Genomic DNA, 22,741 nt, shown 5'->3' with positions numbered 1-22,741 from the left:
GTTGCACAAGGCTGGCGCGCTCCAATCGGATTCGTTGTGGAAAATAGCGCCCCAAACGCTCGAAGCCGTATCTTCCGAGCCGTTTTTACGGCAATTAGGAAAAAAAGGATGAAATCGCCGTCCTCCCCATAATCTACGACTCCGTATAGGCATAACTCACCTGAAAATCGCACCACCCCAGATTCGTGGGATACTTTAAGTACGCGAAGATCGGTATTAGTGCCGACGGAGCGGCGATGGTTCTTAGGCTGACACATTGCTTATTTTGCATATGCTTCTACTGGATTTTCTTCTTCTCGTTCTTTTCATTCAGTAGGGGCAACAGCTGTTTGCTCACTCATGCGTTTGACGTTTTGAGTGCTTGGATTACGGAGGAAAAACTCAAGTCAACGTTTCATAGCTCACAAATGAGTCAGAGATGGGAACGTTCGGAATTTTGAGCCTTTAGTAATTGTTTGGAGCTTTAAACACGAGATTTTCTCACACACTAGGAAAGTCTGATTTATGTCAGGAGGAGCCGAAAGCTCAATTCTTAGTTAAAGATCGAAAAACAGATTCGAATTTACCACGCTTTCTTATCCCGGATCTATGAAGAGGGAGTAACGAGTGCACAAATTGACGGCATAATTTTGCCATTAACTGCCTCCTTTACTAGACGTCGTCTGCCACTCATGTGAGCTTGCTACTGTCATCCAGCTCTTAGAGCATCCAGGACGTCTATTATTCTACTTTGGTAATTCTCATGTCGTTGGATTTTCTTCGTAGGAAATACACTAACTCAGTCCTTATTTGCTTTTCCATAATAGAACCGCGTAAACATTTGACCAACTACTTGTGGAAACACTGTTAGTGGGTGCTGTTAGTATTTTCATGTTTGGAAAACATTTTTGTTACAACAATATGTTATAGTCATGGTAGCAAACGAGAATAAACTCAGGTGCTGGAAGAGACGGTGAAAACAGGACTTAATTAACTTTCCAGTTTCCAACTTACAATTTAATGCATCCAGCAAGGGTTTTGTTAGGATTTGATTAGCGTTGCTAGTTTCTGTGCACCTGAACACATTTAAAGAAGGTACGAAAGACACCAAAGAACAGACGGTAAGATTTTAAGGGACGTAAGTGTCCATTTGTTTGATCAATTTAGTGGTTCCGTAGAAAAAACAAATTAGTGCAAAAAGTAATTGCTCGAATTACTGAAAATAGAAACTTTACACACTTAGAGTGTAGTTCATTTTTCCGATAAAAATTCTGAAACCAATGCATTTCATGATATTTTCAAAATGTTCTGATAAAGTTGAGATCAAAGCAAAGTGGATCATCCGCAAATTCGTTAGAGCAAAGCCGAGCATATTAAACATCATAGAATCTTGCAAGAAGTGAACAGCAATTACTCACAAATGAAGTTGAGCAAAATAAGTACGCAGTCTTGAGAATATCTTCTAAAAATCGTATATTGATCCAGTAAAAGGCCCGAAATTGTACTTACTTACTTACTTACTTAGATACTTAGATGGCCCGTCTTCACTCGACGTGCGGGCCCCAGCATCTCTTCTACTCGTTTCGTTCCCTCGCCATTGTCATCCAAGATGTTCTCAAGCTTCGTGAGTGACGATGACGAGGTCCTTGAGCCGTATCCAGCTGAGCTCTCAGCTGGTCCATCCGTGCAGCGAACACGTCACTCCATCTCGTTGGCGGTCTCCCTCGGGGGCGTTTAGCGTCCCTTGGGATCCACTCTAGCGTTCTTTTAGTCCATCTATCGTCGATTCTTCTCATGATGTGACCGGCCCATCTATGTTTTGCTTTCGATACATATTCCGCTGGGTCGCGAAGACGGGACATTCCTCTTAAGTCAGAGCTACGAAGACCGGCAAGGTGTTGTGTGCGCCGGTTAAACTTCAGGAGACATCTCTCAAGGGCTCTGTGGGTAGTAAGTAGCTTCCTAGACGTGGCTGCGGTGTCTGCCCACGTCTCCGCTGCGTAACAGAGCGCTGGAAGGACTGTCGAGTCGAACAGATGGGCACGAAGATCATGGTCCGTCAGTTGGTCCGTAGCTTCCCTGACGGCTGCGAATGCTGCCCATGCTGCTCTCATTCTTCTATTCAGTTCTTCCTTCAAGTCGTTTTCCATGTTCACAGAACGTCCAAGGTATACGTATGACGGAGTTTCCACGATTTGGGAGCCTTCAAGTTGTACTCCTCCGTCCTCGCAGTGCGCGTTCTTCATGAACTGTGTCTTCTTTCTGTTTATTCGTAGTCCTATTCTCTTCCCTGCTTCGTTCAATTCGTTGAGCATCGTTTCTGCTTCATTGGTACTGCTCGAAAAGAGAACGATGTCGTCCGCGAAACGAAGGTTCGAAAGAAATCTTCCATCAACACGTATGCCCCTTTCTTCCCAGGATAGTGATTTCATTATCCATTGCAATGCAGCCGTGAACAGCTTCGGCGATATAGTATCGGCTTGTCGTACCCCCTTTCCAATGGGTATGGTGAGAGGGCGGTGGAAAAGCTGTATCCTAGTCGTGCATCGTTCGTAGCAATTGGCTAATGTCCTCACATACGACGCGTCCACACCTTGATCGACCAGCGCTGACAGTATTGCATTCGTTTCTACGCTGTCAAAGGCTTTCTCATAGTCGACGAAGGTTAGAACTAGGGGCAGGCGGTATTCCCGGCAAACCTCTATGACCCTCGACACGGTCTGGATGTGGTCCAAGCAGCTGAACCCTTGGCGGAATCCAGCTTGTTCTTGAGGCTGGGCTTCATCCAGCGTCCTAGATATGCGTGTGAGGATGATCTTGGTGAATACTTTGTATAACACGCTCAGCAAGCATATCGGACGGTAGTTCCGAAGGTCCTCTCGGTCACCTTTCTTATGTATAAGAACGGTTCGCGAGGTCTTCCACTGGTCTGGGATCCTTTCTTTCTGAAGATAGGATGTCATGTGCGCTGCTAAGATTACATGAAGCGGATGGCCACCAGCCCGAAGAAAGTCTGCTGATATAAAATCAGGTCCGGGGGCTGTGCCAGGTTTCATGCTCTTGATAGCGACTCGTACTTCCGAAGGGAGAATCCGTGGTGGAGCTTCGCCAGTGGGGATGATTGGGCTTGACACAGGAGTTGATGAACGGAAAATGTTCGAGTAGAACCTCTCCGTAATGATTTCCATCTCACGACGAGAAGACGTGCGAGTCCCGTCTTCGCTCAGCAAGGTTGCTAGCGGAATATTATATTCGCGGAGATCCCTGCGGCACTTCTTTAGACTCGTTCTTCTTTGTGCTGCTTCTAGAATCTTCTTCTGCCTGTACTTCAAAAGATCCTCCTGCAACGCTTTTCTGCAGCTAGTGTTTGCTACTAACCGCTCAATGTGCGATGCATTCGGATCAAGCCTCAAAGCCCTTCTTCTTCCTAACAATTCCTTGGTGGTCTTCGAAATTCGATCCAAGTTTGTCGTGCGCGACTTCGAGGCACGTTCAGCACAGGCTCGTAATCCTCTGAGCAGCATCTCGTAGTCCACGTTTGAGTCCTCCTCGATGTGCCAGTCACCTTGGGACAGGGAGTCCTCGAGTACGCAATCGTCGTAGACGACTTCTTTTCTCCTTCGTTGCCGATAGTACATGTTCTTTTCCATCGTGTGGCTAAGTCGTATTTTCGCACGAAGGAGACGGTGATCAGAACCACTACAAAAGGATGGTAGTACTGAGACGTCAAGTAGACACCACCTCCGGTTGGTGAGTATGTGGTCGATCTCCGCACGAGTCGCGCCATTGGGCGATTCCCATGTCCACCGACGATGATCTTTTTTCATGAAAAGAGAGTTCCCATGAAAGAGGCGAGCGGCGGACAACAGCCCAGCGAGACGATTGCCATTTTCATTCCGGTCCCCTAGTCCAAATCTTCCAATCCTGTATTCCTCTTCTGTGGCCTTTCCTAGTTTTGCGTTGAAGTCTCCGACAACAAACTTGTAAAAGGACTTCTCGTTGTGGACTACTTCCTCCAGCTCCTCGTAAAACGCGTCCAATTCGGAATCATCAGCTGCTGATGTTGGTGAATAGCAGTTGATGATACTGATGGATTTTTGGCGCAGAGGGCGGAGGCGAAGAATGGCCAGACGAGGTGACAGGATCTCGTGAGAATCGACGAGATGGACGACAGATGGGTGCACAACGAAACCAACACCGCCTACATTTCGCGACGGAACCTTCTCTCCACGAATGACGAGTGTACCGTCATTCATCTGTCGTACGTCGCTCCTTCTGCACTTGGTCTCCTGCAGAGCAATCACGTGAAATTTGATACGCTCTGCAGCTCCGAGAAGGGCATGCAGGTCGGCGTCTGTGGAAACTGTTCTCGCGTTGTAAGTACACAGTCTGAGACAGTCTCCATGGCGAGTCGTGCGTGTGTCGCCTTGGTCCAGAATCAATGACGTCCTGAGCAACCTGAGATTTGATCGCCTCTCACCGGTCGCCATACCGTCCGACGTCTGAGACAGCAGGGCCCAGTGTGCAGGGTACTGAGGCAGTGAATATGCTGGAGTGGCAAAGAGACTTTTCCCCAAACTAAGCAGCCATGCCACGGCGAGCTTAGCTTTCACCACAGGTCGTCGCCCAACCTATATGGATCAGGGAACCACCTTGCGACATTTTGCTAAGACGGTGGTGAATCTTAGCAGTGGTTTACTCTTAGCTAGGCTTCCGATTCCGAGAAGTCGGAATGTCGGATGTGCCCGAAATTGTACAGACAACAAAATGAGAAATAAAGTTTTTTGAGCATAATTCTTATTTACTCTTAACTAAGTTTTGTGAGAGAAACTTTTTACAACATAAATGATAAAAAAAAACTAGAAGAAATTCATCCATTTTATTGTTCATGCCTGTCACAGAAAAATCTTGGGTTCTAGTGTTATTATTGTCTATCTTATACTGTTATTGTGTTATTTATCTTATGCTTGAAACTTCAGCTGTGAAATCGAAGAAATGATTAAACCAAAACTAAAATAAAAATGGCGTAGGGGTTCCTGGAAAATTTTCCTGAGCACAAGTCATTGTTACAAAACGTGTTACTTTTCTTTCCGTCTTCCCTATCGGAAAGTATGAATTTACAAATTAACAGAAAAATTGAATTCCGCTCAGATCGATCCAAAGGGATTACGTAGATTGTTTTGCGCAAGGGATGCTTTACACAAAATCGCTAAGACTGCACTCATCTCGCTCTTCCCAACTGTTTATTAGCTACTCAGTAGTGTAAAAACCAGTTAGCAACGCAGAGTGGAGCCGAAATAATTCTAACAGTTACCTTCCGAAGTAGAATTGAAGATAGGCATCAGGATCGAAAACGGTGTCATAATCTTTAGGCTGGTGTGTCTCCTCCTCCATAACTCTTGGAAAAGCTGAAATCAAAGCAGAGTAAAACCAGACTAGTTAAGCAATGAATTACGTATGCTGAAACAAGGACATCGTATCGGAAACAAAATGAGAGGACACGAAATTATTTGTTACTGGAGCATGATAGAGAAAGAAAGCTGCGATTTCTGCAGGTGCAAGGACCCTGCGTGAATAAACAGAAAGCTTAGACAATAGGCGCAGGCAGTGAGGTCGGCGAGGACCCACAAAGCGCGGCAGAGATGCAGATCTGGGGCCTACAACTTGACAGGAAGTTTTTTTTTTTCAATGGCGCAGATCAACATGAGTTTTCATGGATACACGTAAAAGATGATGATGATGGCGATAGAATACCAAATCCTGCGAAAACTAATGAAAGGAAAGTCGCTTCCTGGAAGAGAGCAAACCGCATCACACACGAAAATGAAGAAGTGTTCTGTTAAAAGCAACAAGGAAAGTCGAAGATACTTTATCCTGCAAATGTGTAGAGTATGCGGTTAGATCGGCGCTCAAACCGGCACAAGATTAGGAGCATGGACCAGAGGTCTGTACTCAATAAACCGCACCGCAGTCGACTCATTTCCAAAAAAAAAAAAACGTCTTGTGAGTTGAGAAATTCACAAGAAATAGTTCGTTGAAAGATCTTCAAATCTCGGAGTTTACCATGGTTTACATGGGTCCAGCATAGATGTAGAGCCATACTGGAATTACCAACGCTCAACAATGGAATCATACCATGACAAAAATAAATTATGCGAATCCAACGATGAAGCTGGATTCCGATGCGACAGAAATATATTTTTGTGTTGACAGAAAAACAGAAACAATGATCGACTACGTGGTCTGTGATGTACGCAAGACATCAACAACAGCTAGGAGGAACCTTGAGAATGATACATGACCGAACTATTTATCACTGAACGAGTAAAGGAAAATCAAAGAGTCAAAGATCCTCAACACTAAGCTCACTGAGTTTCTCGTGTACGGTATCCAAGCGATTGTCGCGCACGGTTAGGCCCTTAGGTTGGTACAAATTGGTTGGGCGTACTGCTTCACTAGTACTGATCATAACCTAGCACCATGCTGTTCGTGAGTCCATGTCCATAACGCGGAACACTCTTCTACGGTCTCTGGTGCTGTATTCTCTGGTTCTTTGCTTTGAAGAATAAAATTTTCACAGTTCTACTTCCTACAGTTTAAAATGAAACCAAGTTGTATTCTCGATTTAACGAAAGCACTGAGCTTCATAAATGTATACATGGCGACAAGAAGTCATGCGAAATCAACAACAACAGTCAACAATCAATCATCAACAATACTTCTAGATTGATCATAAAGGAATCCTTAAAAATCGACAAGATCACTATACTTTCTCTCCTATGTAAAAAAAACTTGGTGTTTACACTCCCTCCTCACTCTTTCTCGCCCCAATCGAACGCGCACACATAGTCGAACATATCCGGGCCGAGTACACGGGACAAACATTTTTGCCCTTAACAGTTCTCTATATATATCACGACCCGCAATTTGTTAGCGCGAGCCCAGCTCTACTTCTTGAATTATCCGAAATAGCAAAACTAGGTTACGCCTCGAGGGGACTGGATATCCAGCTACTCAACCATCAACGTCTCATTTGAAATCAGAATTAGACAGCAGCAAAATGTTGATTGCTTTAAAAAGTTTGGAACGAAAGGTCGGGATTGTGTTAGCATTTGGGATTACGTTTCTCGCGTTCCGTACGATCTGCGGATTTCTGGGGAAGATCCACCTGCTTCGAACATAAATATAATAACATATTATATATGTCATATATATATATATATATATATATATAGCATATATATATATATATATATATATATATATATATATATATATATATATATATATATATATATATATATATATATATATATATAGCTCAAAGTAGCAAACGTTCCGCTCTGCTATCTCCGGTAGTCCATCTGCGCTTTTCTATCGCGATTACCTCATAATAAAATTGGTCACTTGTGGATTGTCTCCTTTGAAGAGTCATACAATAAGGCTACTTGTTCTTTGAAAATACACACTTATAAGTTTTTCACTTATAAGATACGAAAGGCATGGGAGACTGTCTTAGTTCTTACGAAGTATGTCAGAACGCGCCACCTTTGCGCAAGTTCTGCGCTCACGAGCGAGCAATCGGAAATAAAGGCTCGCTCAGCTGCCTATTCAAGTAACGCTAGTGAATAAGATGTTGAGAGAACCACATCGCGTTCGAGATTGAGAAGATTGAGGGAAATTGAGCGTGCCTACACTCATACTCGTAACCTACAACTCTCATGTTCCCATAGAGATACTAACGTCGTAAATTTGGTGATGTGCTGCCTCCAGCGATGGAAAATTGGCAGCTATAACCGACTCTGATTACTCTCTGCCAACCATAACCAGGGTCAAGCAAGTAATGGGATTTTCCCATTGGGGGTCGTAAAAGGAGAAGGTTGTAAGGGAAAGGGATCGTAAGGGAATAAGCAGTAGTGAACTGATAGCATGATAACCAGGGCCAAATATTACTCAATATTAAATAACTACATACATTACAAACTATTGTAAGTTCTAACTAAGTTCGAGGCGTAAGACACTAACATGGGAACATCAACATCTCGTTTTGACAACACGCAATGTGTTGACAGTGTGACAATGGTAGACCACCCATGTCCAAAATCTCGATGAGCCAAATTTTTGCAAGAGAGATGTAAGTTTGAAACCACTTCTAAAAGATGAAAAATTTAGTTATGCGTAGCTCTCAGAAGTTTTAAAATGGATTTAATAGAATTTAATGGCCAAAAAAGCTCAGATTCTGTGCACATTGTAAGGTTCAGGAGATAGCGAATAATTTCGTGTTTGGAGGACCATGAGAAATAGAAATACTTTGGGTGCCTTTTTATTTATTTATTCATCTAGGAAGTTTTGCACTACAAATAATCAGATCGCTGTTTTTTGAGACCTTCTGATGTTCTAGAATTTAGATGAGATAAGATTTAAATTTTGTTGAGTCTCCTTTTAGGATTTTTCTCATCCAAATTTTGAGAGAACCGGACGGTCCAAAAAAAAGAAATGCTACATATGAGGTTGTTTTGACTCCCTCTATCCGGATAAATGAGTGACTTTTCAAAACGTCGTCCGATTTTCCCGGAATGGGAAAACTTGCCAAAATCCCTGTTTTGTTTGTGCGCTAAAAGGTGTACGATATCGAGAAAAGTCTTATAACTCAGACCAACTTGCCAGTATGCACATGCCCTTCGGGTAGATTTTGGTTATAGCCGAGAATTTTCTCTATTAGATCCCAGACTAAAAAATTCCCAGGGCCTCGGCGTCCTTGCAAATTTTGATGAGAAAAAGACGGGAAAATGCCATTGTATGTCCCTTGTCTTATTTAAATTTCAGAAGGACGAGAAGGTGGGAAAAAACAGCTTCTTTCCTTCTTTTCCGAAAAACACCTAAAATTTTTCATTTGGTCCTTTTGTGACGATGTTATTCGCGATCTCCCAGACCTAAAAATGAGCTTTTGGTAATTAAATTTCAACAAATCCACTTCTGAACTGCTGAGAACTACTAGTAATTAAATTCTTCATCATTAGATGTGGTTTCAAGTTTCTAATTCTTCTGCAGAAGTTTGATTTAGCGGGATGTCGAACCTGTATCGTCCCATCTCAAATTGTCCTAATAAATAATATGTTGATTTTTTAGTTTTGTAAAATTGTTCTTCTGTAATTCTACCTATACACCTGACTCTTCTCTTTTCTTTGTCGTATTATGTGCTTTAGTCAGTATTTAAAATACTTCATAGATTTTCAAAATAAAAATGAAAATACTTCAATACCAATATTTCAATAACAGCAAATTAGCAAATTAGTTTCTTCCGCCACCTGGTGTTTCTTCGCTTCTGTTAGCTACCGCACCACACATTTGTCATCTGTTCCTCGCCTAATATTCAATTTTGGTTTTTCGAAATACACGAAACTTCCGATGTATTGAATTGGCAGCAACCGAGGACTGTCGCAGCAGCGGGGGGCGGGGGTTTGTCATTCGAGAGGGTCGTGTCCCATCGTCACGCTTGACCCTGCTCATAATCGTTCGCTCGTCAAATCCAACTAGAGTTACTCAAAGAATCAGCTAAGCTCCATAACCTGGACCATCGCAGGTTAGTCGCTCACAATTACAATAGATGCTGTATCACACGCTTTTTCTTGGTTAGTGTAGAAAATGGAGTGTGACTACGCTCATATTCGTGAACTATACCCTCGCCATGTCTATTTTTGGAGAGATACTAAATTCTTGAATTACGCGTTAGGCTGCCTTTAGTACGAAGAATTCGTGAACTTCTACCAATGTTTCTGGTGTTTGTCCATTATTATACTGTCATTTATTAACATTTATGGTTTTTATTTCTTTCGCAGCGGCGGATCTGGTGCAGTCGGTTAGAGCTCTGTTGTAGCCACACGGTCGATGGCTCGAAACCGCCATAGCCAAACCAAGCCCTTCACTCCTTCGGATTGGATAAGTTGGTACCAGAGTTATCTGGGAGGATAAAAACACTAACTTGATCATCGGCTGGCACCGCAAATCATTACACAGGCCAACTCGCATTCCAAAACCTCAACGATTACGAATTGCATTAAAACGCGTTGGTACATCCCATGAGGATTGATACGTCAGTGACTTTATCCTTTTTATCCTTTCATTTCTTCCGCAACATTAAACCTCCATCTTCTCATAGACTTCTACAAGAATTCTTCGCTGGCGTGTACATCGTTTATCAGCTGTGTGTATTTCCGTCTTCGACTACTGATGTTTGTTTGCTAATTAACAGATATTAGGGTGAAAGAGTCAAGATTACAAAACCTTTCAATGGACATACCTCATTTGACCTACACCTTTTTTTAATACCAGTCTGAACGCTGGAGCCGGACTTCAGATTTTCTGTGGTGTTCGTTTCGCTCCCGTTCAATAATCAACGAAAATGAATATTAGTGCCCTTTTCTGTGACATTAGACTTGTGTATCTCTAACAACTTCCTTCATCTTTTCTATCATCATGATCATGCTTATTTAATAACACGCTTAGTCCGTGTGTGTATGTGTATGTGTGTGTATGCATGTGTCACGAAAAATGATGCAAGAATCCGCAACGGTGAGGTGCAGAACCATCGCCATGCACCTCATAGGCAAGCACTCTACCTTTTCACCATTGTCCAAAGCTATGTAGTTATGTATGTTGGCTTTAATACGACAAGTTAGTTTTACTCAGATGTTAGTGAAGATAAATAGCGGTGTTGTAAATTTTAATGTGAAAGTGTACCTTGAAATTTGCAAATGCTATATAATAACGAGCTCATTCTGTCACGTGTGTGCGTGTCTGTATGTGTCTCTGTATGTGTGTGTCTCAGTCAAGAAATTCGAAAAAGAGAGGGAGAGGGATACCATGGTGTCGGTTAGGTGCGGTGGAGCCCTAACGCGGTAAGATTGGTTGAGACGGGTCCTATGGCGTCGAATTCGTGCCCGGAGCTGGATAGCTGCAAAATGGGGTGGGATAGGTCCCACGGGGTTTTAATGGTGCGCCGATGCCGAGGAAGCTATGCAGCAGGGAGAGACGGGTTCCACTGCGTCGGATTGGTGATCGGAAGCCCCAAAGCGGTAGAATGGGTTTTTATGGTTCCTTCGCATATCAATTTCCCAGCATGTTTCCGTGATGCTGCTAACATCCTTTCTTCAAAAAGAGGAAACACACGTGCGAACGGCTGCTTGAATACAATGCATAGTAGCCAACAGTTTACGCGATCTGACGTGGGACGTTATTTTTATCACTACGATAGTGATATTCATCTCATGCTAGCACACCATTCTTTGCTAATAGTTAAGAACGGAGGAAACTCATACTTTGAATAATGTTTTTAAATTGTGGAGGTTTGAGAGGAGGATAGATGTGAAATCAAGCTGGATTGCTCTGCAAATATAGAACTGAGCATACAGGGAAAAACCATAAAATTTTTCATCTATGCTTAAATCTTCGGGTAAAAAAAAATTGAAGAATGTGTTGATAGAACAAAGCAGTTATAATTTTCCAAAAGTTGTGGCTACTGTTACTTCTTATTGATCGGTGAAGGCGAGCGAAGCGAACAGCAAAGAAGCCTGAAATCCGGCTTTAGCCGGACCTTCAGGATGGTTATAAATAAAGGCGGAAGATTTCATGGTCTTCTTTCTAAATGCGTCAGTTCTACATTTGGAAAACATTCAAACTTCAGTTTGAAACACCCTTTACCAATATATTAAAGACAAAATTTAAAAGTATTACTCAAAATATGAGTTTTCCTCCTGCTTCCCAGCAACAGTTATCAAGGAATGATGTATTCGCATAAAATGACGTGAAAGAAATCATAACACTGATAAAGATAACGTTCTACGTCAGATCATGTTAACTATTCGCTACTATTTAATTTTCAGGGTTAGCCTAGACCAGCTCGACGGCGTGGGACTCTTCGCACTCCAGTTTTTGGAATTTCGCGACACATACACACACTTTCGTGACAGACTAAGCCCGTTATTATGTACCATGATCATGATTTTGATAATACTAGGTCTTCACACGAGATTTTTTGCAATTTCTGTAGTACTTTCATTTTTTATTTGATTAGAAGGATAGTTCATTGAACGAAATAGTTAGCAGAATAGTACAATATTCTTTGTCCATCGACTCTTATAGACTTTTGATTGTTTTTACCCAGTACTCAGGCTGCTGTGAATTAGCTGAATTGAACTGCTGTAAATGTTGGCGACGTGTAAAAAAGTTATAGGACAACCTAATACTTGGAACTGAGATCCGCCTATACTCTTCTGAGCACTGGTCTTCAAGCTCTGACCGCCCAGAAAGCATACTTTGAAAATTCACAAGATTTGTTTCATAGTTGGACACAGGTCAGCATTCTTTGGTTGATTTTTGCTTTTCTAGTACGTTCCTACACGGATTACTAAGCTTCTCCTAGAAACGCTCAGTTCCAAAAGCGTTTTCTGCATTAAAGATACTCTACCTAGGATTGACTTCCTAGAAATACTACGTGCCTATGATCAATGCTTTTTTGTGTGCGTTTTTCTGTTGATTTTTAAAATCATTTTGCTTACTTCCATCTCCGGTTGCTGGTTTGTGCTTTTGTTCTATATACTTCTTTTATCTTTCGAAGTATATCTTGCCTGCGAATATTTTGCTTTTGTTTCCAGCATTGTTTTACTTCTAGCATAGCATTTTTTATTTTGGACCCCTATAGGCTAGTGACATGCATACATCCATCTCATGTATGACTTATTTGTGCTATTTCATTTTGGTTGCCACGAGTGATAGAACAGGCGAACACCTGCTTAAGTCTCACATCAAGGAGTCGCTTCTGCATCAGAGGATGATCTCAAGGTCGTTCTGCTTCCAGTTTGACTCACATGACTTGGTTTCGTTGTTCATTTCTTCTTTCCACTTCCCTTACTACTCTTGGGCAACTGCCATTAGTCTAGTTTGACATTGGCTTCGTTAAATTTGCAGTATTTTGGAACCATTTGCAAGCCGTTAGTGATGGTAAAAGAAAAAAAGGCAGTCACCTCAATAATATTTATCTTCATATACATGAGAGATGATGAGAGAAGTGCTGTGAACGGCTAGTGAATATTCTTCAGTCCTCTTAACTTATGAGTAGACCAGTCTGAGCGTCCGGCTAAAGCCGGACTTCAGACTTTCTGTGGTGTTTGCTTCGCTCGCCTTCAATGATCAACGAAAATCAATATTAGTTCTATTAGTTCTATGAAATTGGACTTGTGTATCCCCAACAATCTTTCCTCCTTTTTTATATTATAACTAAAAGAGTAAGATTTCATAGTCTTCTTTCTCAATGCGTCAGTTCTACATTTGGAGAACACTCAAACTTCAGCTTGAAACACTCCATACCAATATATTGCAGACAAAGTTTAAAAGTACCACGCGAAATACGGGTTTTCCTCCTGTTTTCCCCCACAATTATCAAAGAATGATGTTATGGCATAAAATGACTGGAAAGATATCGTCCTACTGATAAAGATAACGTTCCACGTCAGATCACATAAACATCTTGCTACTATTTAAGCAGCCGTTTGCATGCGGGTTTCCACTTTCTGAGAACGGCATGCTACCAAGTTGAGGCGAACGAAGAAGGAAATGGACACGTGGAGGAGTCGTAAAGGTGAAAAGCAAAGCGCGCAGTCGCCACGGATATGAAACGGCTGCGACCATCTATCTTTTGCGTCTTGCACACGAAGTTATCACGCACCATTTCGACGCCGGAGGATCCGTCTTACACCATTTTATAGCTTTCTGCCGCCGGCACAGCAGTCCGACGCTGGTGGACCAGTCGCACCCCATATTATAGCTATCTGGTGCCGGAACACCAATCCGATGCCGGTGGACCCGTCGCAACCTCTTCTATGGCTGTCTGGCGCCGCGGCACCAATCCAACGCCGCGGGACCCGTCGCACCTGCTTCTATAGGTATCTGGCGCCAGTGGACCCGTCGCACCATCTTCTATAGGTATCTGACGCCGGTGGACCCGTCGCACCATCTTCTATAGGTATCTGACGCCGGTGGACCCGTCGCACCCCCCTTTTTGAATTTTGTGACTGACACACACACACAATTGACAGAATAAGTCCGTTATTATATATCATGATACTTCACGAATATTGCGTTTCGAGGGTGACTCTTGTAAATCATGCAATTACAAGATTGTAGCTTTAGAGAATGAAGCACCTGGACGTGTTTTGTTTCAAAGGAAGACCCCACAGACACCGCTCAGAGAATAGATTGTCAACCGCACAGTCTTCTCCGTATCCTTTAAGTCCAATGTACCGTAGCAACTTTGCGAAGAGTTGTTCAGATCAGACGCAATGCAGAATTCAAAATCCAGAAGGGTGATTGTAGTTTTTGAAGAGTACGAAAAAGAATCTTACATTTTATGTTCCTGTTAAAGGAGTGTGGTTAATATTTATTAATTGATATTGGAGGACAGCGGTTAATAGCTATCCATTGGTACGTTTAGAAATAACTACAGTCGAATTACATAGTATGGAATAAGTCAGTACTCGTCATCTTCAATTGTTGTTGAGTCACGGCTCACCTGAAAAAAACTAGGTTACCTTTCAAACCACTCACATTATATCGCCAACCTCTTCATAGTCCCTTTCTAAAGCAGCCAAATCCTCTCTGGCTTCAGTGAATTCACCTTCTTCCATTCCTAAAAAGACAAACATTGAGGCAAAAGAATATCCTTGAAAGTTGTTCTTTTCCCGCAATGAGGAAGTGCAACTGAATGTAAATCGTACCTTCGCCAACATACCAATGCACAAATGCTCGTTTAGCGTACATCAGATCGAATTTGTGGTCGAGCCTCGCCCAAGCCTCGGCTATGGAAGTGGTGTTCGAGAGCATACACACAGCACGGTGCACCTAGGAGCCTTCACGTAGCTTTTGCAATCAAAACGATCATTGCTGGTTGGGAACCGATTCGTCTCCCTCTGTTGAAGAGAGCTTTGATTTTTTAAGCTCTATTTTTTAAGGTTTTATTCTCCATGTCTGTGGATATCACTGACAGACATATGAGGAAATAAGAAATAAGTCTGTGATTAATTCGCTGATGACATCTGTGACAAAATCAGCTGCATAGCCCATGTATGGACAATAGAGCCCTTCGGAGAATCGCAAGCATTCTGTTTAAGTGTGAATTTCCACCTCCTCTTCCTCTAGATAAAATAGATTTTAAAAAAAATGAAACTTGTGGTTTACCAACTATGAATGTATGTCACAAAAAGTAGTGAGACTTGAAACCAGCGTATCATTAAATTGACGGTATTGGGAACTGCATAAATAGATAAGGGTGGGGTGCAATTCGCGACTATGAGCGGCATCACAGTCAATTCCGCCTTGTGGTCTAGAAAAAAAGGCTTGAGAAGCAGACTTGTCCCCTGCGATGCAACTTGTTAAGCGATGCAATTCCTTGGTCGTTCAACCTTCGAAATTCAACCAGTGCAAATCATATAAGCAGCAAAAGTTGTCCCAAACCCACAAACGCAGAGGCGTTGCAGATTGCCATCACACCTTTTTGTTCATTCCTATAGGGATAGGGCGTAATTATGCTGACATTCGGGAACTACCGACTCTATCTATTCGCTTCGAAATCCTGAAGCTGCCAATTTCGTGAAGCAGAAGTGCAGCTTGCAGAGCAGCCGCGGAGCAGGCATGTAAGCTTCAAAACGAAGCAACAAATCAGGTGCTCTGCGAGGATTGCTGGAAGTGAAATCATGGTGATTAAGTGCTCCGGAGAAAGTCGTGTAAAACTTAGGAGGTTCTCCCATCCGTATGAAATTTTATGGCGAATTATCGATCATTTATATTAGTTGATCAGACGCTTACTTTTGCGAGGTCTCCTCCTTCCACTGCGGTTGGCGCCTGGTAGTTTATGCCGACTTTGAATCCAGTAGGGCACCTTTAATTGTGAGAGTCAGAGCTTGACGAAAGTCTTTGCACATAGTATGAAACAAAACCTCTTAAAAAGTGGCGCTGCCCGTAAACCTTTAACGTAAGCTTTAACACTTGGTGATGAAATAGAAGTGCAAGTAGGCCATTCGTGCAATTATTCGACAAAAGAACTCTTTACACGCACGAACGATCAAACGTCTTTTACTCCGTTTTTATTTAGCAGTTTGCATTACTCTATCATTTAGATGTAAACGCTAGCGTATTTGCGTTAACTGAGGCCTCTCAGTGAGTCTAAGCATTGGATTTTGTGGTTTTATCGATGTTGTTTCGCATTTACGTTGTCAATTTGAAACTACAGCTCGAATCGCATCAAGTTATAGAGAGAGTCAACGAGTTCAACGCTGAAGATTTCCACAAACGTTACATCCAGAAAAAAAGATCTTTTTTTTGCGATTTTCTTTCTTCGATCTCTTTGCGAAAGAGAACATGGGTAGTTTACCAAGAAACACTCACCAATCCACAAACTGAATGCCTCTCCTTGTTTTCACTGAAGCAATTGCTGCGTTAACGTCTTTTGGCACCACATCGCCTCGATACAGTAAGCAGACGGCCTATGAATGACTTGCGGAAAGTACTACAGGATCAAATTAATCGCTTCTCACCATGTACTTTCCACGGCGTGGATCGCATTTCACCATTTGGTTGCACGGTTCGAAACACATGTGCGTGATGTCCTGCACGGATAACGGCTCATGGTAAGCCTGAAAAGTGTGAAGAGCCCCAGAGGTTAAAGACAAAGATTTTCCTTGTAAAGAGGTTTTCTTTGTCAGTTGTTCCACTTTAGTTTCGTTTCACATAGAAGAAAAAAGCCAGAAAATAGGAAAAATAAAAGCAAAACTTTGGTAAGAAAAATTAAAGGCATCACCCCACGAATCTAAGGTGGTACAGATTTCAGGTGGAGTGTTCGTATACGGGATAGTAGATTATGGAGAGGGGGTGATTCCATGCATTTGTTCCTAAATGCGGTAAAAAAAAAACGGCCTGGAAGATGCGGCGCGTGCAGAAGGCTGGCGCGCTCCAATCAAACTCCTTGTAAAAAATAGTGCGCCGGAACGCTCGACGCGTGTCTACCGGGCCGTTTTCTACGGCAATTAGGAAGAAATGAACGGACTTACCCTTTTCTCAATAATCTATGATCCCGTATACGAATACTCCGGATAGAATATATGAAATCCCTACAACCCCAGATTCGTGGGGTGATGTCTTTAAATAGATTTACCTTTTCCGCTGATATTACAGGTGCGTAAGTAGCGAGAGGAAAGTGAATCCGTGGATAAGGAACAAGATTGGTCTAAAAGAAAATCCCACTGAAACAATGAATTCTGACCACTAGAATAGGAAATGTCCATCCAGTAATATAGAGTTTTAATTCACTTATTTCCTGTAATTAGCAACAGTAGTATTTATAACCCTGTTTATTTATTCTTTCAAGATTTTGCTCGTCGTTTTCTTTCCTAAACCACTAGTCACTAACCACTGGTCTTGGGGCAATGCAAGCGAGTTGATTCAGAGTCCACGATCAATCAACTACATTGCACCAAATCGAATTTTGCACGATGTAGCTTAAATGGAATGCTTTAAAATTCAACACAAAAATCACATCATCAGTGCTACAGGGACCACCTCACTCGCTAAAGAATCTGTGCAGATTAGTCAAAGTTTTCTCGCCTGCAGACCTTCTGCTCCTTGACATTTAACTATTAACATTCTTAACAACTATTTAACGTTAAGCTCGGCAATTAACTTGACAATATTTCTGTCCACTGATCACACTGGTGACTGACATTGGTCTTTTTTGTGGCCACTAAAATTTTGCATTATTCTAAATGCATCTTTACAAATCCCAAATTACTGGCTATAGCCGTGTGATTATAATGCTATTCACTTCGGAATGTTGGCAACGAAGAAACAGTGAAGTTACCTGGAACTCGGTCAGGTCCACATTCAGTGCGCCATCGAAACGTAGAGATGCTGTTATAGAGGAAACGATTTGAGCAATAAGGCGGTTTAAGTTAAGGTAGGATGGACGCTAAAACTACAACTACTGTTTTTGATCTTCATTACTGTACAACTTCTGATAAGTGTCATCAAGCATTTTAATGAGCGATTTGGTTGAGCGAAAAGTAGTCCCACTTCTACGTTGAGGTTCCTCCGACAGATGTCATAGATCGCCTCATTGTCCACCATAAACGAGCAGTCCGAATGCTCCAACGTACAATGTGTTGTGAGGATGGAGTTGTACGGTTCAACAACTGCTGTGGAAACCTGAGGTGCAGGGTAGATGCTGAACAAGGGAATTCACATTGTTGTCTACAATATTTTGAATAGAAGCGCCTGCCTAAATTCGAGTTTGCTTTTCTTTCCATACTCGACGCTCAATCTCTCCATGAGGAGTGAACTAAAACCGCTTCCAGTTCCCCCGCCAAAAGAGTGGAACACGAGAAAGCCTTGAAGGCCCATACAATTTTCGGTCTGAAAATTAACCATCGTAAGTTATCGCTTTGACTTTTTGAATGAACACAACCACCTGCTTCCTAATTCTCTCAAGAACCACGTCAATCAACTCCTTTCCAATCGTGTAATGCCCTCGAGCGTAGTTGTTCGCCGCGTCTTCTTTTCCGCTAATAACCTGATCGGGATGAAAGAGGCCCGAAAATGCGCCAGTGCGAATTTCATCTGCAATGCATATGTCTTGATTGCTTTAACCCTTAAGAAAATTGCATCCAAAGACGAAAAAAAAGTTCTAAAAAAAAGTTCGAAAAAAAAGCTTTTTATCGATTTCCAAGGACTTTTTCCCAGTTTTGAGAAAAGGACGGTGTTCACTTCAAAAGTTTCCATTAGTGCCTCGCTTTTTCTGGGAGCTTGATGACACAATTGGAAGTGTTGGTTTTTGAAATTTATTACATGCAGACGTTACACATAAGTATACATAAGTACATCCACAGTGTTTAGAAATGTGAAAACCCATGAATGTTTCGGACTAAACTGGAGGCTCTGTCTCCCACACCAAAGAAATTTAAACGCATTGAAGGCAGGGAAAAAAGTGATGCTGTCAGTTTCAATCGCTCCCGAATTGATTCAAGTAACACTGGGTTTACAGTTCTGAAGGATTTTCTTTTGTCTGAGAAATAAACCAATCGGCTGAAGAAGAATGTATTGGAGAAGTTTCCTGAGGCACTTTTCTATTCATTTTAGATTTTTTAGACAAACTGAGCAGAGTATTGTATGTTTGACTAACTTTTTCGAAAAGGTGTATGACTAGGCATACACAGATATAAAAATACCAGTCTCTTTAAAGGATTTTTAGCAGCCTGACATCGGTGAAGAAATGGGTCAACTATTCTGCAAGGAACGGCCCTACATGGAGTCGTCAAAAGTGACCTTTAGAGAACAAGCGTTCGTTCTGACACTGGTTTCGTACAGCAACAAAAAAACTTTCTTTCTTCAGCTATTCATTTATTAATCGTCGCTCATTTTCTCCAACGATCATTTGCTACTTAATTTTCGTTCTGTGATGTAAAAAGTGAGTGATGATTATCGCGAGATAATAAAGATTAGTTGATACTGTGAAGGACCAGCATGACTGCAAAGTGCTTCTAGTGGTTTTAAAGGAAAATTTGATTTCATAACATTTTAATTAATCAACAAGTTCAGCACTGATTGACTAAGTTGGTACTATTTTGAGAACTTTGACAAGGTAGGCGCCGACGGTAACCTTATTAATGTCATATACCTTTGTAAGAGCCATTAACCATGTAAGAGTTTATCGTTTAAAGTAAGTACCATGCACTTTTCCGAAAATCTAATTTGAGGATGGGCGTTGTAGCGCAGCCGGTACGAGGTTGCGCTGTGGCGCTGCGGCGTTCCGATTCCAACTACTGCTACTGCCAACAAAGCCCTTCATCCCTCTGGGGTCGATAAATTGGTACCAGACATGTTTGGGAGGATAAAACGCCGACTTGATACCTCGCCAACCTCCGTAGGTCATTGTGCAGGCGAGTTACGCGTTCGTAAACCTCAAAAGATATCTGAAGTGAACGTGGTGACGCACTCCAAGCGGACTGATTAACGCTAGACGCTTTATCGTCTACTTTAATTTTAGGGCTGTTTTTCCTTGGATGTGTCCATCATTTTAGAGGATTTGATCTCATAAGCTGATGCTACCCATTAATTTAGGAACAATGAACTCGGGCGATAGGAAGCGGAAGGTTCAAGCGCATCTTTGCTCGAGATTTTTATGTCATCTCTTACTCTTACACGTGTATGCGGTGACCTTTCTTCCCCATCGCCTGAAACGGAGCACAGATATGAATCGGTTAGGGAGCGGCTGGTCTCTGTCAAGACTGAGATCGTAGCGACTTGTCAGTTGAGACTCTTCAGATAGCAACGACCTCGCGATTCGCCAAAAAACCTGTTAGAAGCTGTTTTCTGATAATGTAAAGCGGCATAATTACTGAACCTACCGAGTACTGTTGGCTCCAGATCAATGTAAATGGCACGGGGAACGTATTTCCCATTACTGGATTCCGAATAGAAGGCTTGCAGAGACTGAAAATGTCATCGTTTAACAGTATTTCTATCCGTTTCCAAGGTTTGTTATTTCCAATATCAACTTTGAGCGTGAAAAACGTGATAATTTTTCTCTCGAACCTACTTAGCTATTTTACCAGAGCTTTTACCAACACAAAAAAAGAACTTTTATTCACTTTTGCACACCTTCTAACTAAGATAAGAAGTGAATTCAAAACTATGCGGTCAACAATATCTCCACTTTCTTCACAGGTTTTTCAGACAGAAGGAGAAGTAATGTAGCGAGGGAGGAGTATAGTTTGATAAATCTATGGGATAGGCGTGATTTCGAAGCTGTCGATTCCGACCAGAACTTCACATTTCGACTAATAGTAAATAGAAAAGAGAAAAGAAATGAAAAAGTAGTAGTCAATTTGATACGAACTACTATCATTGAATGCCTTGGAGTTTCACAAACAACAACTGTGGGTGGCGTCGGGCGTTTTTGATGAACTGATAATCAATGAGAAAAAGTGGAGAAAATGTGAAAAAAGCAAAGTAATTTCTTGGAGCGAGAAAGTGCCATATATAGATATGAATAATTCCACCGAGAAGTGGATGCTCTATTTCTTTTTCTCTTTATGGCAGTGAAAATGAAACAGCTAGTGAGAAGCACAGACTACTACGCTGGGCATAAACTAAGAATTCCAAGAAAGAAAGGACCAAGAAATAAAATACTTCTGGCCCCTCTTCCCTTCATACAAAAAAACTAAAAATTTTCCTTCTTCGTGCAAGAAGCAGCGGTCTCCGAGAAAACTGCAAGATTTGGAAAGAGCAGAACGTGCAATAAAACAACACTTTTCAGACTATAGTTAAGTGCTCGATCTTAAAGCAATGTAAAAATAGAACACGGAAATTTCAAACGTGAAAAGAGAAGGAAAATTACCAAAGTGTAGTGGTATGAGAGTTAGGTTGCGACTGCAGTGCAATTTCTCGTAGTTTCTGAGCACGTTTTGCGACGATAAGGTAACTTTTCCGAACTCGTAGATCAGAAATGTTGTCTTCGGTTGTCCTGCTTAGTGCTAGAGTGGAAAATGAAAAAATTTTGAAGTCACAAAAAAGAAATCCCGGATTCATCAACACCATCAAGTAGCGAACATTTTAGATGAAGAGGAAAACTACATAAATTTAATAATTAACTGCACCAGAAAGGCTGATGCTCGCAATAACATTAATGAGCAGGTTTTACGCTGCGCTATTTCGGGCGCAGAGTTCTATGCAGAATGACCAGGTCAACACCGTATCTCAAGCAAAGTCCGAAATCACCTATTTCCCACTAGGTGAGTTCATTTGGAACCTTTTTCGGACAGCGTTCTAAGAAATTGTGACCCAAAGAACGTTTTCAACTGTCAAAACTTGCTCGAATCGAAAACTGAACGGTCAGTCGTAGTAAGACTTTGATCTTCATTTCGTTCATGTATATTTCAACGAATATCAGAGCAGAAAAAAAAAACGCTTATCATCTTCGGAATACAACTCCCATTCTTTTTCGAATTCCCGTAATTCTACCAACAAATAACATCAACATGCAACATAATTTTTACTGCGCAGAAAAAGGTGACGGTCCTAACAGCCGTTCACTGATATTTTCTTCCGCCCAAAAAAGGAAAGAAAAAGAAGGCGACAAAACGACTTCATTTTAACATATGCATGCTGAGGCACCAAAGCTCTATTCAGTCAAAGGGCACTGTACAACGACTTTCACTTGGTCGTGATGCAAAAGGTGGATGAAATGTTCGGTGAAGTTTTAATAACTTTTCGACAGAAATTTGGTTTCAACGGTAAGATCGGCACTAACATTGAAAGTGGCGCTGGTTCAAATGCAAATTATGCATCCATATTGTTGCAACATAATTATGAATGTGCGTACATATGCATGTGGTTATGTAAGTCCACTTACCTGAGAGCGCATCTTCTTTTGGTCAACATCGTCTTCCAAAAACCCAGTCTTGTCGATCCCATGCTCCAAGCAATACAGCTCCCAGCAGGCGTTCCCTATCTGAGCACCCGCCTGGCCTATATGAATGGAAATGCACTCCCTCTAAAAGAAAACACTTTAGTGGGTTCTTATAACGAGTATAGGAGAAAGATTCTTAGGTTAGATGAGCACAACTTTTTGTATGGACGAAAAGATTACTCTGTAAAAACGTTGTCACTCTCCTAGAAGTTTAGTGACGAAAACATAGACACTTACTCCTTCAGAAGGCAT

General features: G+C 41.8%; 2 protein-coding genes across 4 annotated transcripts; both read right to left on the bottom strand.

The window, feature by feature from the left end:
- Positions 1-1,553: 1,553 nt before the first annotated feature.
- Positions 1,554-4,469, bottom strand: RB195_010373 (uncharacterized protein; the record flags this gene model as incomplete). 2 transcript variants are annotated; one of them, XM_064191345.1, is made up of 1 exon in its annotated part: positions 1,554-4,469. In XM_064191345.1, one exon carries the CDS (start codon positions 4,467-4,469, stop codon positions 1,554-1,556), a length of 2,916 nt encoding a protein of 971 aa, XP_064048928.1. The 2 variants fall into 2 exon arrangements, with proteins under 2 accessions (XP_064048928.1, XP_064048929.1); XM_064191346.1 differs by having other exon boundaries at positions 1,554-3,617.
- A 10,034-nt stretch (positions 4,470-14,503) lies between these two features.
- RB195_010372 (uncharacterized protein) lies at positions 14,504-22,741 on the bottom strand (the record flags this gene model as incomplete). Of its 2 annotated transcripts, none has more annotated exons than XM_064191344.1 (14): positions 14,504-14,545; positions 14,595-14,662; positions 14,751-14,874; positions 15,838-15,910; positions 16,417-16,514; positions 16,566-16,664; positions 17,183-17,254; positions 17,885-17,992; positions 18,097-18,247; positions 18,302-18,435; positions 18,491-18,639; positions 20,427-20,511; positions 22,433-22,573; positions 22,727-22,741. In XM_064191344.1, the coding sequence occupies 14 exons, from the start codon at positions 22,739-22,741 to the stop codon at positions 14,504-14,506; spliced, it is 1,359 nt and encodes a 452-aa protein (XP_064048926.1). The 2 variants fall into 2 exon arrangements, with proteins under 2 accessions (XP_064048926.1, XP_064048927.1); XM_064191343.1 differs by having other exon boundaries at positions 18,332-18,435.

This window comes from Necator americanus, chromosome III (genome assembly GCF_031761385.1).
Source record: "Necator americanus strain Aroian chromosome III, whole genome shotgun sequence".
NCBI classification, from domain to species: domain Eukaryota; kingdom Metazoa; phylum Nematoda; class Chromadorea; order Rhabditida; family Ancylostomatidae; genus Necator; species Necator americanus.
The sequence above is the reverse complement of the archived record's forward strand: the minus strand, read 5'-3'. Positions and strand labels throughout refer to the sequence as shown.